The sequence below is a fragment of the Lissotriton helveticus genome, chromosome 5_1 (assembly GCF_964261635.1).
Source record: "Lissotriton helveticus chromosome 5_1, aLisHel1.1, whole genome shotgun sequence".
NCBI lineage: Eukaryota > Metazoa > Chordata > Amphibia > Caudata > Salamandridae > Lissotriton > Lissotriton helveticus.
Window position 1 is genome coordinate 796,854,435 of NC_136065.1, and position 19,764 is coordinate 796,874,198.

The window sequence follows — 19,764 nt, forward strand, 5'->3', positions numbered from 1 at the left end:
GACTTTCCTGCAGTTGGCCAGCTCATCAATGACAGCTGAAGACTCCAAGTATCTCTCCTGATGTCTTGGGGGGCATTAGAATTGTACTCTGCAGTGAACTGGGACTTAAAGGACTAAAGTCAGGACGTAAAATCTTTGACCAGGCTGTAACTTTTTAGCATGTCCAACCCGCACTCCATTGCGATTAGTGTCAAATTGATCCTAGGTCCTGTTCTACTTTAACATTGGACTTTTATTGGCACTTTGTTCGTCTTGGTGCTATTTCTACTTAATGTTTCCCAATTCATATCTCTACTTCCCCCTTATTGGGTTGTTCTCATTTTGGTGTCATTTTGTTCATTAAAGTGTACTCTATTTTCCTAGTTCTTGTTGGGGATTTATATTGCTATGCATTTCAATTTTCATACTGTTTTAGTACTGCATACATACTTTGCACACTAAGTTAAGCATCTGTGCTCTGTGCCATAGCTACTAGGGGGCTGAACTCTGGTTTATTTAGTGACTTTAGTGGTTCACCCTGACAAGGATTGTGAATATTACTTGAGGTGAGTTCTTAGCCCCTTTAATTAATACCCCAGTTTCCTACAAAATCCAATTGAAGAGAGCCTTTTTTAGCTAACTCAGCAGGAAAGCAGAGAAGATAGAGATGGAAGTGAAGGGAATAGGCGGGTGAGGGGAAGGAGGGTGTGCGTTGGTGAAGAGTCACATTATTTATTTATTTTATTTATTTGCAAAGTTTTATATAGTGCTGGCTAGACCCGGAGGTATCAGAGCGCTTTACACGAGGATCAGCAAGTTACAGGTTACATAATTACTTCAGTTACAGGTTCCAATTATAGACATAGGAGAGAGGTAGAGGGAAGGAAACCTAACTGGGAGACTAGGAAAACCATGTCAGATGTCTGGCTGGGTAGGTGACGGCCGAGGGGGTGAACCAGGGCCAAACTCCTCTATAGCTGCATAGGACGGCTCCACCGGGCATCGGCCAAGGTTGCTGGGACTCCGCGGTGAGATCAGACAGTAGAAAAACGTGAGATTACACAATAACATACGTTATTTGCGTCTTGCATAGCAAAGATAAAATGTCTTATGTGGAATGGAAGGTAGAGGGGGAAAGGTAATCAGGGGAAAGAAATGCAGATAGCGTCAGGCAGACCAGAGGGGGGAAGGGACTACAGGGGAAACAAGCAGTCCAAGTGAAAGACAGACAAAACAGTGAAGCACAGTTAAAAACAATGTCTCATGTCCATCTCCAAAGGCTACTTACTTCAAGCCTGCAAAGGAGATGAGGAAGGGGCAGTCACTTAGGCCCCTCTAGTTTTGGGGAGAGTAGAGGCCATCACCCACACTAGGAACTAAGACCAGTAGGTGAGGCTGCAATCCATCGCGGTCCTCCCCAGTTGCTAATCCGCGCTGCAGCTGATCTCCCTGCAAAGGCAGAGAGCCCCTTACACTGATCCCAAATGATGCAAGATCAAATGAGACTGGCAGTCTCCTCTGCCCTCCCTGGCTCATTCCCGTGATGATTTTTAGGCCAGCACTATGGCTAAAGTTAGCTTACTACTGCCGTCTTGGGCAGGAGTGTGCGGCGGTTGTCCTCCAGCCACCTGCAAGGGTAACCATGCTGTCTTACATCTCCTCGGAGGTCCCCACCTGACCTGTGTCATGGGCTGAACACTCCTTCTATTTGAAACGGCTCATGCAGCAGGGAAGGGAGAAAGCCCGTAGGGGATGCGTAAATCTACCATGCTCTACTCTTCACTGTATGGTGGTTAGTTCTGCCCCCTCCACACCATTTTGTTTTGCCACTGAGAGTCTGCAAAGGCCATCAGTTTTAGTGTAGGCTGTAATATGCTACTTTAATCTTAGGTAGAGCTACATAGGTTACTTCTAATTATTCAGGTGATATGGAAGAAGAGATTCAGTATATAATTTTTTTTCGCGTATTTTTTTTTATTCACTGTTTATCGACCATTGAGAGCGAAGAGCTAGCATGTCTCTTTTCAGGAATTCACGGATCCTGTCAAGCGCTAAGGACCACTGAGCATCAACTCAGTTTGGAGTGCAGGAGCTTAATTGGCCACAATTTTGAATAAGGATGATTAGTTCAAAAAAGTAAGGAGGTCGTACACTGCACATGGACATTTAAGACGGTGCTGAAAACTGAATCAAATAATATCCTTATATTTTATATAATTTGCATTTCATGATGTTTAAATGTTTTCTATAGCGAGCACCACATGCCACGTCCTCCTTTGCCATCTGTTCGAAAACATGCTTTTAAAATTGGTATGTCGGTCCCCAAACTACCATCAGTCCAAAGTTTGGGTATTTCCATCAAATAGCATGGACTACACTGTTGCCCCCTATATTCCTTATAGACAATGTCTCAAATTTGATGCAGTGGAATTTTCTAGAATAGATGTGAAGGTAATGCGTTCTTGGCATGAATGGATGTGTAGTCTCGGTGTGAACCGGTGACTGCCGAACAAAGTTTTGACCCTCAGATGTGCATATTAATTTTTGGTTTTCTGACTCGAGATTCAGCCCAGCATTGTGGCAGAGCGTTTATTATTTTATTTCAGATTGGTTTATCGTTGCAACCCTCCTTTGATTTACTCAGATAACATTTTAACAAAAAGGGCAATCTCTCTTCTTACTTAACGATGCCCTCGACGTAACCTCTGTAGTACGGTCGGTGTGAAGAAACTAATGTAGATGCACATGCGTTTAAATGCAAAAGGATTCATTATTTGAGGATAGCCCATTTCTTTACCGTCATTTGAAATGATTAGATTTTATGTGTATAGACTTGTTAGAAACTAAACCAAACCAGCAATCAAATGTACTGACAAAATTAGCAAAAATAGTAACATACTTTACACTTGGCTGCTAACTGTATCGGCTTTCTCCTTTAGGATTTGGTTCTTCTGTATTTCGAAGAGATGGGCGAACGCCTATCAGCCCAGCACTGCATCTGATGCATTAAGATCAGATTTATTCATCTGTGACCACTAAAAATTGTATTGTACTCTGCAGGTTTCGTAGGCCAGGGCTGAATCCAAATGAGATTTTTTTCCCTTACATTCCACTTCTATAGCAGTTGTATTTCATATTTTCTTTACATTTTGAAAGCTTGAAATAAGCATGATGAGCATTTTCTTTAAAAGAAATATCTCTTCATTGATGCACCTGTAGATGTAAATGTAGTTTAATTGATGTGAAGGAAAAGATTTATATTTTCGTCTGCTATCTCTGATTGATTGCAGTGTACAAGCACCGTAATGATTAGTATGTATGCTCGCTTAATGTTAATACCTTTGTCTCACGAGCGATTAACAAACTGACTTCTATCATATCCCAATTTGTGAATAGGATCGGATGTGAAAAGAATGTGTGGTCACTCTGCTCAATGAGGTGTAGTCTAAGGTTTAGAGACTACTTTTTTAAGTTCCTGCCCCAGTTGGACGCTTGTTTCATATACCTCAGCTGTATCTGAATGTAATCTATTCCCGCAAAACATATTAAACTGCATCTACTATCATAAGGTAACTTTATTCCATGTGAGGTTGGCATGATGCCGATATTTGACCTGTTAATTGCTGGGAGTATTTTCCATACAATACTGTACACTGTAACTCAATTTGGAGGCAAACCTACATGTGCCTTCAGAGGCCGTATCCTCTGTAGTCCATTAACTTCAGTATGCTCACTCCAGGATTCGCTATAGATGAAAAGAATGACAAGTTAAGAGAATGACGTTAACCCTTTCAATAGGTGTGCTGTTGATGTAATGGGTTCCTGATTTACATGCACCCTCTCCGCAAGCCATAGTGTAGGTTTTCTTCAGATTTATTTGAAGTTCTCTGTCCTCCATGAATGCCATGAAGCAATCCATTAGTTGTTGCAGGCCATTAGCGGTCGTCGACAATAGGACGCCATCATCAGCAGATAGGGGATAGGGACCAACTGTCCACCAGTGTTTAAAAATATAGCTAGCTGTGGAAAAATGTAATGAGACCTCTATTGTATTGTAGACCAAAGAGCTGCCGACTTAAGCTTCCGGTTTTGTGACTGGAACATCAAATTGACACTTTTCGTCCGCAGTAACATCACAGCTGTAAAATTACAAACAGTTTGACTCTGAGAAAGTATAACTGTGTGTAATGCCCAGTGTTCATATCATGTAGGTTCTGAAAACAAATTCTAAAAGTGCACTGTTGATTGCTGATCATTATTGTCCAATTTGTCATTAACATAGGAGGACCTGCATCGCAGAACTGTCTGTTTGTTGATTTGTGAGCATTCTGGAATTATTATATGGGCAGTTTTGGGAGTGACGGGCAGGTTTGTGCAGTGCATTGTTGTATTCCTTGTAGATCAGCACAGCTTGTTTAAATCTACAAATCTATTCATATGACGCTTGGTTTAGGAGGAAGCTAGGCCCAGTGGCCAGCAGTGCAGCTGGCACACTCTTATTGCTTATCCACAAAATGGTGTGGAGGGGGCAGAACTAACCACCATACAGTGAAGAGCAGAGCAAGGTAGCTTTACGCACCCCCCCGTTGGAGATACAGGGTGGTATGACTGGCTGCAAGGGTATTTCTCTCGCTCTATATTAAAAAGCAATTATCACTCTGGGAGTAGGACTAAAACAAGACTAGTCTGCTTTTTGAGCTAGTGTTTGATTTTCTGTAATGCATATGTTATGTAACACTAAATACAGTACTTATACTGTTTATAAGTACTAGTAGTAAGACATTTATTGTTATCCAGTTTAATGATACTTAATTTACAGACCTGTGAAGGTTGGACGCCTGAGTGTGCATTGCTTGAATTCAAATTTGTGATCTGCAGATCACTGCATATCTCAGTGTCTGTGTTTAATTAATGGAGTTATTCGGCACGCATTTCTTTCACTTGTGGGTTTTTGAAATTGTGGTAGGAAAGTCGACAATATTGGTTGGGGAGTTGATGGAAGGGATGGAATTTCCTAGTGGTGTGGTTCAGATTTCAACAGTATCGAACGTCATTATAGTATAACGTGTCAAAAGTTCACTCAAAGTGAGACGGTTGCAGACAGATTCCATCATATTATTTATAATAATAGTTCGTTATAAGCACTGGAATATTCCTGCCCATATGCGGGACCCCGGAAACACAATCCTATATGTGACCAACATATATCCATCTATCTATCTATCTATCTACAATAAAAAGCAAATGCAGCCTTACACTAGAGCATGAATAATGCTGTAAGGACTTCCCATTATATCATAAAGAATACATTAGAACAGGGAAAAACAACAGCAGAGCATGTTTAAAAACTGTTTTAATGCTTAGCACTTAGAACAAACTCTCAGATAGGACTGAAAGCATTGACAGCTCCCAGGCTGCATTGCAGAAAACATAGCCTAAAAAGGCTGAAAAGCTAACTCATAGCAACATAGAAATAAACTGGCACCGTGCCTTTAAGGCAGTTATGACCCCCAGCTACCCATCATGCCTCAGGGGTGACCGTTAGGTCAGTTGTGCTTTGCGTTGACTCAATAGCCATAGCACAAAGAGTTGACATTACCGTTAAAAATACAATGATCCTTTGCCCGGTGAGGCGGGAGGGTTGCTTATGACTTTGATGAGGATACCCCTGGAAGAGAACTAGGATTACAGGTAAGTAACTAAGCCTTCTCTTCCAGGGATCCTCCTCAATAGTTATAAGCACTAGAATAGAATCCCCCTGCGGGCAAAGGAAAAAGAACGGCAAATTAACCAACCAGCTCAGATAACTAAGCTCGGACAACCATCTTACTATCCGAATAGATTCCTCAAGGAGCCCTGGCCTACTTGAGTATCCGCCCTGGAATTGGATTCTAGACAATAATGCCTTGTGAAAGTGTGAACCGATTGTGAGAAGTTGGCCTGATACAAGGTGGTCACTAGAACTAGTGAACATCATATATCAGTCCAAACAAGCCTTATGGTGATTGGTTGTAAGTCAACCTTATAGACCAGCTATCCTAATGGTAGCATGGACAAAGCAGTCTTAGGCTAAACTCTTTTGGCATGTGAAGCCAGCTGTTTCACCACAATATAACCCCTTGAATACCAGATGAAAGGACACCACACAGGTTGTTATGAAAATAAACAGTATATTTATTGATAACAACACCTCTGAACTCTTTATGAGGTCAGAGGGCTAAGCACATGACAGTCTCTTACGAAAAATACTACAAGTTGCACAGAATTACAATGGTGCCCTAGGGGCACGACAAACCATAGACTAAGTAAGTGGAATGTGAGAGTCGATTAAAGAAATGGAGCTGTCCAGAGGCTGTAGGATCGATAGGACCACGCTACACTAACTTCAGGTAAGAAATAGGAGGCCCACGGAACGCGTGTGCAGAGTGTGAACTCACACGCGAGATGCGTAACAGTGTCTATGGACAGTACAGTTCAAGTTTAAAGGTAAGTACGGACAATCCTGACTACGTAGGACAACAACGACTGTGGAACTGGACACTAGGAAAGTTAAACTACCCTTGAGCACCGAAATGCTCTTGTTACCTCACCCACGGACTGCGGGTGCACAGGTGTCAAAGTGCGTCGGGTTCTCGCGTTGAAGTCTATGGAGCCTGAAAGAAAAGATGCTGCAGGCGACCAGGAGGAAGATGTCCGGTGCGATCCAAGGGTGGATCGGTGAAGAAGACCTGAAAGCAGAGGGGACAATATTCAGTCACTAGCCAGTGACTGGAGTGGAACCAGGAAGGAACCAGATGTGGTCGTCGCCGCGATCAGGTGAAGAGTGGACGCTTGACTCTGCAGCCACGTGGACCAGGAGGTGTCTTCGATGACCAGGATGGAGGCACGAGCTGTCCCACGCAGGCTCTCGCTATCGGCGGTGTTGGATCCGGAATCGGCGCCAACAGGCCTTGGCAAAGACAACCCACGCGGTGAGTGGAGAAAGCGTCTGGTGCGGACTAGGAGAGTCCGGGGTGCCCCTCTTTTGGAAGGGAGCAAGGGCCAGTCTGGAGCAACCAGACCAGCAGCAAAGATTCAAAGGTTCGTCGTCTAGGAGGCCACTAGCCAGCCGGCAAGTGACCAGACAATGCTCGAGCAGCAAACAAGCAGAAGGGCCCCACGCAGATCTCGTGGATGCTGGAGAGCTGATCTTCGGTGCAGGGGCTGCTCGGGGCTGGGGCTTCTCAGTCCCCAAAGCACTTGGTCGAGTTTACCTCGGGATTCGTGCTGGAAGTGAAGTGCAGGTTCGTTCAAGATGGCCGGTCCCACGTGTCTCGTCGCACCCACGGGTCTCCGCTTTGCTGCAGATGTGAGTTGAGGTCGGAGAGGTCTGGGAATCCGGGTCTCGTTGGGCTCTGAAGTCTGGATCCTCGAGGAAAGACGACAAAGTGAAGCCGCTGGACGCTTGATGGTGCCTGCAGTTGCAGGGTGGACACTCCTTGCCCACAAGGGAGATTCTTCAGTCTTCTGTGGAGCAGATCATCGAAGGCCAGAGTTTCTTCTTGTTGAATAGTTCAGGATAATCTAATCTGGAATGGGACCAGCTCCTACCTTTATCCTGCTAAAGGGGGCTGCACTACTGACTAGGTCCCTCCCCTGGGTGGGACCAGGAAGGGGAGTGGTTACACCCCCTATCCTTTGTCCGGTTTCCCGCCAGAGCTGGGGCAGGGATGCCTCAGCAACTGGTTTGAACCGGTGTATGCACAGGGCACCTTGTGTGCCCCAGGCATGTCTCATTCCTTTCAGGCCTATCCTACCCAATACACAAAACCCTGTCTGGGGGGGTGCTAGCACCTCTCAAGGCAGGAAACCCTTTTCCAAGCCGCCCTCGCTGGAAGGACTCCCAGCAGCAGGAGGTCAGACTTGTGTCTGTGGTGGCAGCATACATTTTGTGATGCTGAGGATCGAGTTAAATTTAACCGGGGTTCACAGTTACATACATGTCGTGTCCCTCTAGAAGGGTGGAATGCTACCCCGTCGCCAGAATTGGCGAGGGGGTAGTATTCCACATCGTATGACACCTTACTCGGCATGTTTTGATAATGTTATACCAGAGTTAGCATTTAACCGCGAGGTTGATAACGCTATACCATATACTCTTAAGTGCATTATCATGGAACAGCTATTAGGACTTGGTTCCGCAAGCTGCAAACGGGCTCAGCTCATGCCAGAGCGCCATCTCACATAATTCCAAGCACTCTGCCTTCAGGATTGATAAGGCCTTCCATAGGAGTGACTGATAGGAATATATGTGTCCATTTTAGGGTTAGATATAGGTATACTATATCTACAGCAAAGGGTGATTACACCACCTTGCCCCAGCTGTCGTGCAGCCAGTTGTGTCAGTTTTAGATGGCCAGCCAGGGGTGGCATAATACATGCTTCAGCCCCTGGTAGGCCCTGGGTACACCTATGCCCTGGGTACAGGGACTGATGAGGTGGCCCAGTACCAATTGGTAAATGCACCTAAGGTACATGGAGTCCATTTTACAGAGAGAGCAGGAAGCCTGGGGCCCTGAATAGCAGGATCCCAGGCCAACTAAGTCAAAAACCAGCAAAACACCAAGCAAAAAGTTGGGGGTAACCATAGTCAGATATCCACCTTCCTACACCGATCTCCTGGTTTCTGCCTTGCAAATCTCTGCCATTGGAACATCATGCAAGAAAGCTATTGTGGCTGCCTTTCCCCTAGTGGAGTGTGCTTTAGGAGACAACAAAAGGGGTTAGTTTGCAAACTGGTAGGCCAATTTTATACAGGACACTATCCATCTTGAAATGGATCTCTTGGAGGCTGGAAAGATAGGTTTCTTCACCCCTCTGCTATGATTTTGCCTCTCATGAAACCTTAATTGCACTGGATTACCTGCTCTTGAACAAATTGCAGGTGCCATGATGTATTTCCTGTTTAGCTTTCATACACTTTTACTATATTGTTCCCCCATCGTTCCTCCAACCACAGGTAGGACGTTTATTGACATATGTATGAAACGTGGATCTGGGTGGCAGCTGCCACACGATATATGTATGTGCACCTGCCTCCCCTTCAGTGAGGTGGCAAAGGTGCAAGACTAGTCGGCATGGAAGTGGACCATTAGAGAGAGCAACACCCAGAATATGACACTGTAACCTAGTAATTTTGGGTTTGATTATATTATCGGGGGGCTTCAATACATTTTAATAACCTCATTAGAATATGATTCGCTATAAATAGTAGAGAGAATATTGGATTTTTTAGTTTACTGTTAACTAGCTTAAAACTGTTGTATTTAGTGCGATTTGAATTCATTTGGCTGCTACATTAAGAACGTTGGTTGTGGTATTGTGTTTCGTTTTTGCTGACGTCCTGAGCTAATCTAATCAATTGTCTACCTTCAATTCTCAGCAAAGATGCAGGATAGGTTTATTTCCTTCAAGCAAAGAATTACAGGAATGCCTTCCCAAGGAGGTTACTTTGCCTGTGTAGTTGATGCTTTCTCAAGCAGTACTTGTGGATACACTGTCTGCCCCTGGAAGTTCTTGACCTAAAGGTGCAGCTGTCGTGTTGTCTTCGGGAAATACCTTTACTTTTATTGCCTCCTGTAAGAAATTAATCATTATTGTGGGTGGGTGAGTCTCTGCTCCAAGTAATAATCACAACCCTTGTCAGGGTGAACCCTCAAAGTGACTAAATTAACCTAAGATCGACCCTCTCTTAGCTATGGTACAGAGCAGACCGGCTCAATTTAAGGCAAAAACGTAAAGTATTTATACAGTACCATAACAGTAATGAAGTAAAAATGAAAACCAATAAAATCCCCAATCTCAATTAGAGTACAATTTAATAAACAAAATGACACCAAAATGACAATTCAAGGGGAACTAGAGATATGAATTTTGAAAGTATTAAGTAGGAATAGCATCACAAAGCAAATATTGTTAATGATAGTCAATGGTCGCGGAAGACCAGGACGAAGGTGCAACTTGATGCTCACCGAGATGGAGAGAGGGTCGGTTACACGAACCAGGTTCGTGCTTGTCAAAAATGTATCTACTGACTTGGTCCATTATGTCCCAGTCCTCCACATGAGTACACTTCTACAGCGCCCCATGTCTTCAGGGGAGGCACTTAAGTTACTTCCAGGTGCCATGCAGAGATAAACAGCAGGGTCCATTGCAGGCCTCCTGTAGGTTGTTATATTCCTGTGGCTTAAACAGGAGGTTAGCATTAAGGGCCCTTGGTGGCCACTTCTTTGTCCTGTGTGCAAGAGGGAGCAAGCGTTCAAGTAAACCCAGCAGACGTGCCAAGCAAGATTTTACACTGTCAAAAAGGATGTTCACACCTCTGCATATTCCATAAGGTTTAGAGGAGTCCTTTCTGCTGTATTCAGGTGAACCTATTGTTTACTACTGGGAACCATTTCACACATTTTTCACACATATTAAAAAGCTAATCACTGGCTGAGGGAAGTTTGAGAGCAAATGTAAATTAGCCGCTCGGAACGACAGGCAAGAATGTGCATATGCTGGACACTCAAGGCTGATCATTCCTTAGATACCTGTTGCTGTGTGTTATGACTCAGTACAAAAGCACTGGCAAAGCCAATCGGTCTTACGCCTTTGTCATAAGAGTGCTCAGATATTGACGTTGCCAATGCTTATTTGCAAAGAACTGTTAAAATGTAAAGGAAAAATAAACTGCAAGACCAGAGGACAACAGAAAAGCGAACACTTATCTGATTAATACAGACTGAACCCCATGTTCAGTTCGTAAAGGTATGATATATTTATCACATTCCACGCAGGAAACTTAGAACAGATTTTAAAATGCCTATTAAATGTGAACTAACTTAAAAACACAGAGGACTAGTGGCACGGATTTAAAAGAAAATAACAGTTGTCAGAGGAAGTGGCAGGATTTAATGGGAAATGCTTGCCATTTACTGTTTACTTTTCAACCATTTCGAAACTAGAATAAATGTTCCAGCCATTTGGTTCCTGAAGCTGCCCGGGGAGCAGATATATGGGACACCCAGGGAGAAAATACCTTTTTCTACTCACTTTTCTGCCTCAAACGCAAGCTGAGTGTAGCAGCCTTCCCCCTCCACCAACGCCTTTATGTGTCAAAGCCTGGGATTTCGTGCCACGTGGAAAGCAGGAGAGAAGAGTATCCCAATTTTATAAAGGCAGCGTGGTAAAAATAGATCTTACTGCGCCTTTATGGATGAGCTGGGATGGGTGGGGAGAAACAGGGTGAATAAGGAGGTGAAGGGGTTGGGAAAGACTCACATGAGGTGGAGTGCAAGAAAACACATGCTCTCTCTTAAAGTGCTCAGACAACAAAAAAGTAATTACTTGATGTGAGCTATAAAATGATACAAGTCCAGCAATCAAAAGCACGTAAAAGAAACTATGCTCCAGAGAAGGGAGAAACAAAAACAAAGAAGGAAAGCTATCACATAAGAAAGCAAATGGGTTGACCAGAAATCGAACAAATGATAAGTAACAGGCTGACCTGTACCCACTCCAAGAAGTGATACTGTTGATACAGACTGCACTGCTCACTCGGCCTGGCTTTGAGACAAAAGGTGGTTTGGTGGACTAAAAAAGGTCTCTTCTCCTGGGCCCATAAATGTGTTCCCTAGGCAGCTGTGAGGACCAAATGTCTAGAGCATGTGTTCCAGTTACTAGTCTTATGTACACTAAGGGCCAGAGGTGCGACCAAAATGCTATGTACAACAGTGTCTGAGACACTGTTTGCGATTCCCAATGGGGTTGCAAATTGCATGCCTCATGAATATTCATGAGGCAGCCGCAATTTGCGACTCATTTGGAATGGCTAGCCCTCCCAGGGATGGTGACCTGCTTGGGTCAGCAGACCACAATATCTGGGACTGCTTTAAAAAAAAAAAAGCAGTTTTTTAAAATGCAGCTCGTTTCCTTAAAGGAAAACTGGATGCATTTAAAAAATAAAAATGACACTTTTCGGTTTCATATTTTTTAACGGCAGGCAGTGCTCACTGGGATCACTGCCTGCCCTTAAAAAATAATTGTGCATGCATTCCCAAAGGGCAAGGGGTCCCCTGGAGACCCCTTCCTGTTTGCAAGTGCCTTACCATCCTTCTGAGAAGGTTGGTAAACTGCAAGTTTTTTGCCACCGCAATTGTGGCCGCAAAACATCCATACATAGGTTTTGGAGTCGCTATTAGGAAGGGATGCCCTGGGAACGCCCCTTCCAAATAGCGAGTTGCTAATTGATTAACGACCTGCAAAATAGGGTTGGTACATGGACCACATGTTTTTTGCGTTCTCAAACGAACCTAAAACCCCTTTGCGACCGCCAAAACGGTTGTACATCTGGCCCTACATTTCCAGCATTTATCTTCAAATTCGGACACTTTTGCAGTTATTATGCCTATCATGTACCTGCAACCAATCTTGTACTATGGCTTTAAGCTGGATCACGTACGCCAGACTTCAAACTCTCTTAAGCGATTCCTCTGAGAAATTTGAAAAATAAACTGCTCTGATTATAAAGATTGAATTTATTGAATTCTAAGTTCAGTTTTAAGATACCTTGAGGAGTGTTTGCTTTACCTTTTGTGTTTTTTAGTTGTCATATTACTTTTTTTTTTTTTACAATGCTTTACAAGCAAGTGTTGGCAAGTCAGTAGCTTATCACTCACATTATAAAGGTGAGGCTTTTTGACTTGGCAAATGCTTGTTAACTCGTAAGTATTTCACTGATGTTGGTACCCCAGGCCCACCTCAACTACACCAGTTTTTCTCCTGTCCAGGCATAGAGCTGGTTTGGTAAGGGAATGCGAGACTGAGGCAAAGACAACCCAGGAGCTATGGAAGGAAGTATGATGGGGGTCCAGTTGTAAAACCGAGCCCCTTGTACATCTCTAGCCTCCTGGCTTGACCCCTCTGCTCCTGCTGTCTCCCTGGTTTGTTAGAGCTGCTGTGCTGTTTAGTCACGTATGTGCAGTAATCTTCACAGCCAGGCACTCCCAGTGAAGTGGCTATGATGCTCCAGCTTCAGACTTTCCCACGCCAAAGTGCCAATTTTGATTGAATGCTTTTTTAATGGTGTTTGTAGGTGTCAAGATAAATAGATAAGTTGTGGTTGTTGCTAGACCAGTAGCTATCTTTACTTTGGTATAACTTATGAAACTAGACATGCAAAGCATACCACAATAAAAAACAGGCTGGTTTTACTGTGGCTCATGTGTAATGCGAATAATGGTCATTGAATGCTACTTATTTATTGTTAGTGTTTTCTGTACATCTACTGGCTTAATTAAATCTAAACTCCCAGAAATACAGTGATAATCTTTGCAGACGAAGGCATTTAACCATTTTTCCAAATGAATAATGTGGCTTTGTGTTGCTTGCTGTGTACTTTTGCAATTTCATGTTTATCATTATTGCATTTTATCTTTGTAGATTGATGACTTCAGTGGACAGATGCCCTTAACATCACATGGAAGAAAAACTCCATGTTCGGCCCTCTCTGGGTTCCAGGTTACCGAAGTTTAGCGGACCAAAATCCAGCCTTCTGCAGCATATGGCGAATGGCTCACCTGTTGGCATTTTGGGGAATTCCAATGGAAATAATGGCAGAGGATGCATGAAACAGAATGGCACTGCTCCAACATCATCCGCTTTTGTTAGCTGTAAGAAAGCAAGTATTCAGTCAACAAATGATCAGAATGCAGTGGCATCTGTTAATCTGCTCTGTAATCAGACGGAGAAAGGCGTTAACAGTAAGAAATATGTACGTCTTGAAGGTGGTGGTGGTGGAAAAGAGGCACCCAGAAAGGTTTTAGAGAACACCTGTTCGGGGGTATCAAAAATGCAACATCCAGCAAACATGTTTGTTTCTCCTCCGGAAGAGCTAAACCAAAAACCTTCTCCTGGGTTATCTCATTCTGCTAAATTTACCAAAGGCACCTTATTAGGAAGGACTTCCTATTCTGTATTGCATCCTCCAAAACCACAAGTGAATGGCTTTTTTGCAAATAGACCTATTGATTTACCGAGACCCAGAGCTAACTCTATGATCGTCAGGAGCAGTTCGAAGGAAGGTTTAGCACAAGCCACAGATTCTATGAAGTCACTTTCCTGTGAACGAATGATAAGATCACAGAGCTTTTCACATTCCATTCAGAACTCCATGATTCCCACTGCATCCCTTACCAGATCACATTCCTTCAACCGGGCGGTGGATCTTACAAAGCCTTATCAAAATCAACACGCAACCATCCGACAATTTCAAAGGACAAATTTGTTATCCAGAAGCGCTAGGCAATCGGAAATACCCACTGCTTCAGAGCTAAATATGAAAATGAACTTAGCACGGACACCGGCTCCTGTTTCTGGTTTGAAAAAGTCCAGGCTGCCCAATGGATCTGGATTGGCAACTCCTTTGGGATACCAAATGACCCGTCCCTCCTTACTGAAACCAAACAGGTCACAGTTTGCTCCCAAGATGGTAATTAATGGCACCATAAGCTCTTCTGTTAATTCATGCATCTTGGAAAAAGCAGAACCTTCACATAGCAATAGGGGTGGAGTAACTGACGAACAGAAAGCCTTATTGGAAAATAGCCATCAGGTCACAGACCACACGCCGTGTGATGATTTGGAAACGCATGACTCTAAGGTCCAGTACTTCAGTGATGATGTAGATGAGATCTCTATATCCTCTTTGTCGTCCTCGGATAAAAATGATCTGAGTGAAGATTTTAGTGATGATTTTCTTGACCTCGAAGATGCAAACACTACTGTAACGAAAGTGCAACATGAGACACAGACTCCACTGGGAGGTATCGATAGTACGGTGGAAAAACCCCAGAGAACCCCTACAAAAGGTGGCCCAGTATCCCACTATAAAACAGAGGAGTGGATAAACAGGAGCATATCTGGTAAACATATATTTGCAATATTTCATTTTCATTGTTAATCATAAAGTATTGCCTTTGCTGATACTTAGTAACATCTACGTTTTTAATCCTTCTCTATTGAACCATTTTTTTTTTTAAATAAAGTTGTATTTGATCATAACAAAAGCCCAGTTGAAAACAGGTTGCTTATGTTATCAAGAAAAGAAAAAAGGTTCAATAAAATCAGCTGCGTATATACATAGCAGATAGGCCTGCCTTTTTCCAAACGTGTGATTTTCTGCTATTACCTTTAACATCCCTAAATTAGATAAATCCACAAAACTGGAACTCTGGCTTGTGTTTCACAAATCATTCCTGTTCACATATATGTAAATAATTCACATAGAGAGTATTTTGCATTCTCTGCTTAAATGTTTGCCAACAGCAGAGTGACATTTACAAGCACAAAAGAATTCATAGGTTTGGGACCATCTCGTTGTATACGACATTCTTAAACATCATCGATGCCCCAAGCAGTCATCAAACATCAAATAACGACAAAGCTCGGTACATTTGTGAAAAACGTAACGCTGATGCCAGTTTAGGAATGTCATCTGTAATGAGTAGGCCTTTTAATACCTGCACTGACAAACGAAAGACGGAAGGGTCTAGATAATGTTTTAAAGTTTGATACTTGACTCGACTCTCAAATAATTATGGTTTTGAGGTAGGCAATATTGAGGAATATATTTCTAAACATAAGTGTTTAGGTTATATAACTCAAGCTATTTGTTTTCTAATGTATTATCCCCTTGGATCCACTTGCCAAGCCGCCGCCTTTGGGCATGTCACTTCTGATGTTACTGATCTTGACAAATTACTATTCCGTGTCGGTGTAAGTTTGGTAGAGATTGGTGTATCGTTGGCACTGTATTTCTTTTATTTTGAGAGTGGTGTTGTGAGTAAAACGGACCTATTTGCTGTGTACCTGATGGAAAGCTATTCTCGCATATTTCCCACATTTGTTGCTGTGTTTATCCTTCTTTTTTTCTCTTCATCAAATTAAGTTCATACCATACAAAACTAGACAGTTCATTCAAAAGCAAATTCTTTTCCCACAAAAAACTACACGTTCTAATTGTATGTCATGCTGGCAGCATGGTAAATAAGAAAGTGGTGTGAAATTTAGCTGTAAACTTAAAAAATAATAATAATCAAGAAAGGTTTTTCAGCATAGAAGTGGTTTCTTGTAACGAGGCATTGATGAATACACGTGGGTACTCGTTTCATGAGGAGTTAAACATTAAAATGAGAAATCTCACTGACTGTATTAAAAAAGAACATTAAACCGCTTAGCTGGCCGAGCACTTTTTTTGTTACAAATTAGACTTGTACCTCTCCTATTGTCCAAAGAGAATTGCATTCTGCTGCATATAAATATGTTCTACATGTACGTTTTAAAGTTATTGTAATTTAAGTTTACTCGCATCAGACTACACAACCCTAAGATCATTTCAAAGAGCAGGGTACCCCTCTTTGGGACTCGGACTATCTGGACCGATCCTACCTAGTGGGCAGCTAGCCATGTGCTCTCTTGAACAATGGCATCTTGAGAGATTACTATTCATCTGGAGCTTGAATGGCTGGGCTGGAAAATAGTTTTACAAAAAAAGGACCTCCACGTTTCATCGACTAAGAACCAGGCGATAACCAAGGAAGAAATCTACACATCTGAAAGAAACACATCTGAAAGAAACACATAGTGATAGATTCCTTACCTTAGAATTACCCCCAGGCGCCAGACTGGATCGGGAAAATTTTTGTCAGCAGTAGCCCTGCGCGTCGGTAGGCGTCGTCGTGCGGCTCCGCGTGCATCGTTGGCTTCGTCGCCGAGATGACGTCGCTGGAGCGACTTTGATGTGCCCACGTCAGTTCTTTCTTTTTCCACACCAGCAAGCGCAGATCCGGGAAGAGCAAGTACCCCCTGTCACTTTTTGACTGAGTTTTTTCGAGGCCTTTTATCTCAATTCTTTTGAGTCTATCGACTCCTGGTGTCGTACGGATGCCTGGCTTTAAGAACTGTGGGGACCGTCACCGCATGATGTCGGTGACAGACACACACCCCATGTGTCTCTACTGCTTGGGGCTCGACCAAGACTCCAAATCATGCCCAGACTGCCGGGCAATGGCAACGAAGACTTTGCGGGAGCGGTCCCGAAAGTTGCTGGAAGTCCGGCAGTCGGCCCCGCGCCACTGAAGCTCCTGGTCCCGTGGGAGGTCGAGGGACTGGTCGCGGTGGCGTCACCATCGTTCTTCTAGATCTAAGTCTTCGCACTCGGCATCAGGTAAGTCGAAGCATTCCAAGAAGAAGTCGAAGAACCCGAAGAAGCGTTGTCGCTCTTAAACTTCCTGTAGCGGCTGAGGGTGCAGGTTGTGCTACCCCCGCTGCCCTGGCAGAGCCTGCGACATCGCTGCTGGCCTACCTGCCCTTTCCGGGTCCGTAGGCGACGCCTTCTCATGTGCAAGAGTTTCTTGCTGCCATGGCCCAACTCTTTGGGCCGTCTGGCCCCGCCGGTGCGCCTACGGGGGTCCTGCCCTTCCATCGCTGGCGGCTTTGGCCCCGGTGCGGCAGGACCCCCTGGATCCGGGCTCGGATCCCGGACGACACCGGTTGACCTCATAACACCTCCACTGGTGTCGACCCCTCCTCCGGTACACCTTCCGATGTCGTCACGTGCCACCGCCGACGTCGGCCCCAGTTTCAGCTCAGACCTGGACACTGTGCCGGATCGGCGTCACAGGACGCCGATACCGACGCCAATGGGGCCTTTTTACCCCTATGTCCGTCCTCCTTATTTTCAGCCTGTTTCGCAGACTTCGGAGGAAGGGGAGGACTGGGAGGGGTCTTAGGGCCCTCTCACACAACAGTGTGATTATGATCCAGACTAGGCAGAGGATTTGGGGGATGCCAGGGGTCTTGATATCTCACCTGACTTGGCATGCTGTCTCCTCCTACCGTGGCTATGGAGGAGGGAGCCAGTTAAGCAGTGGTGTTGCGTAGGGCGGCCGAGGCCCTCCACCTCGAACTCCCTACAGTGGCCATCAGGACTAACCTCCTGACAGAAGTGCTTCAGCCTGCGGCAACCTCTTCGGAGCCCTTGTTGCCTTTTAATGACGCACTTTTGGACGTTCTTTTGGTCACTTGGTCCAGGCCCAACACAGGGGATCCTGTGGACTGGGACGGGGCCCGACGCCATCGCCCAGCTCCAGGCAACCCCCTCTTTCTCTCCCAACACCCCACTCCAGAGAGAGTGGTTGTCCAAGCCTCTGCTTTCCAGAGCGCGTTCCCTTCTGCACCTCCGGATAGGGAATCCAAGAAGCTGGAGCAGCTTGGCAAGAAGCTGTTTTCACCTCCAACTTAGGGCTGCGGTCGGTGAACACTGCATGCCTCTTGGGTCGTTATTCCCACTCTGTGTGGGACACGGTTGCGCTGGTGCCGCCCAACTATCCGGAGGAGGGGCGGACAGTACTCTACCAAGCTATAGCAGCTGGGAGAGACGCAGCAAAGTTCACTATTCGTTGTAGGCTTGATACCGCCGACTCGCTGGGCAGGGCGATTGCCACGACGGTGTCGCTTCGGCGCCACGCGCGGTTGAGGCCAACTGGCTTCTCGGGGGATGTCCAGTACACTCTGATTGACATGCCCTTTGATGGCATTCACCTTTTTGACAATAAAGCAGATAGTGTGTTGGAGCTCTTTAAGCACTCACGGGCTACGGCCAAGTCCTTGGGTCTGTCGGCCACACACCCTCCTCCGCCTTCTGCTTTTCGCTCCTTTCGTGGCCACGAAAGGGGTGGCCCAACACGTTTGTTTCTGAGCCACAGGCCTGCGCAGCAACATCAGCACGGCCGCGAACATGGGAACCGCTGAGGCGGTTCTGGGGGCCAGCGGGCAGGTCAGTCCACCTCCACCCCGCAGCTTCCACTTCAAAATCTTCCTAGTCCGAACTTTCAGGCCCATCAAACACCAGTGGGCAGCAGAATTCGCCATCATATCCCCCACTGGCGCTACATCACCTCGGACAGGTGGGTGCTGCAAATTGTCCGAAGGGGCTGCCCCTCCTGCCATGCCACCTCAGTACAACCTCATGTCGGGGGACCATCTTGTGCTTCTTCAGCAGGATGTCATGGCCCTCTTGACCAAGGGGGCCATAGAGTGCGTTCCTAGGCCAGAAGTAGGTCGTGGTTGTTATTCCCACTACTTTCTGGTCCCCAAGAAGCACAAGGGCCTGTGTCCTATCTTGGACCTCAGGAAAGCCAACCGCTTCCTCCGGAAGGAGAAGTTCAAGATGTTGACGCTAGCTCAGGTCTTGTCTGCCCTAGACCCTGGAGACTGGATGGTAGCGTTGGACTTGCAGGACGCATATTTCCACATCCCCTTCCTGCCGGCCCACCTGCGTTACCTGCAGTTCATGGTAGGCCATGAGCATTTTCAGTTTACCGTGCTCCCCTTCAGCCGTACCAGCGCCCCTCGGGTGTGCGCGAAAGTCATGGCGGTGGTCGCAGCTCATGTGCGCAGATCAGGGGTTCCAGTCTTCCCCTTTCTCGACGACTGGTTGTTGAAGGCGGGTTCGCCCCAGGCAGTCGTTTCCCATCTCCAGACTACGGCCGACCTCCTGCATTTGCTGGGGTTCTCCATCAACGTGCCGAAGTTGCACCGGATTCCCTCTCAGAAGCTCCTCTTCATCGGAGCGGTTCTGGACTCGGCACAGTTTCAGGTTTATCCTCCCTTGCAGCAAGTCTTGGATATTCAGGCTATGTTTCCGATCTTTCAGCCTCTATCCTGGGTTTCGGTCAGGGTGACACTCCGGCCACTGGGCCG

General features: G+C 45.3%; 1 protein-coding gene across 17 annotated transcripts in view; it reads left to right on the top strand.

Annotated features, from left to right (window-relative positions):
* The window catches only part of CCSER2 (coiled-coil serine rich protein 2), a 556,848-nt gene that overhangs the window by 95,926 nt on the left and 441,158 nt on the right, over positions 1–19,764 (top strand). For all 17 annotated transcript variants that reach the window (XM_078643280.1, XM_078643288.1, XM_078643273.1 and 14 more), the window contains one exon: positions 13,444–14,924. In XM_078643280.1, the coding sequence (XP_078499406.1) occupies positions 13,481–14,924 (1,444 nt within the window). In that variant the 5' untranslated portion in view covers positions 13,444–13,480. The remainder of the gene's footprint in view (positions 1–13,443; positions 14,925–19,764) is intronic.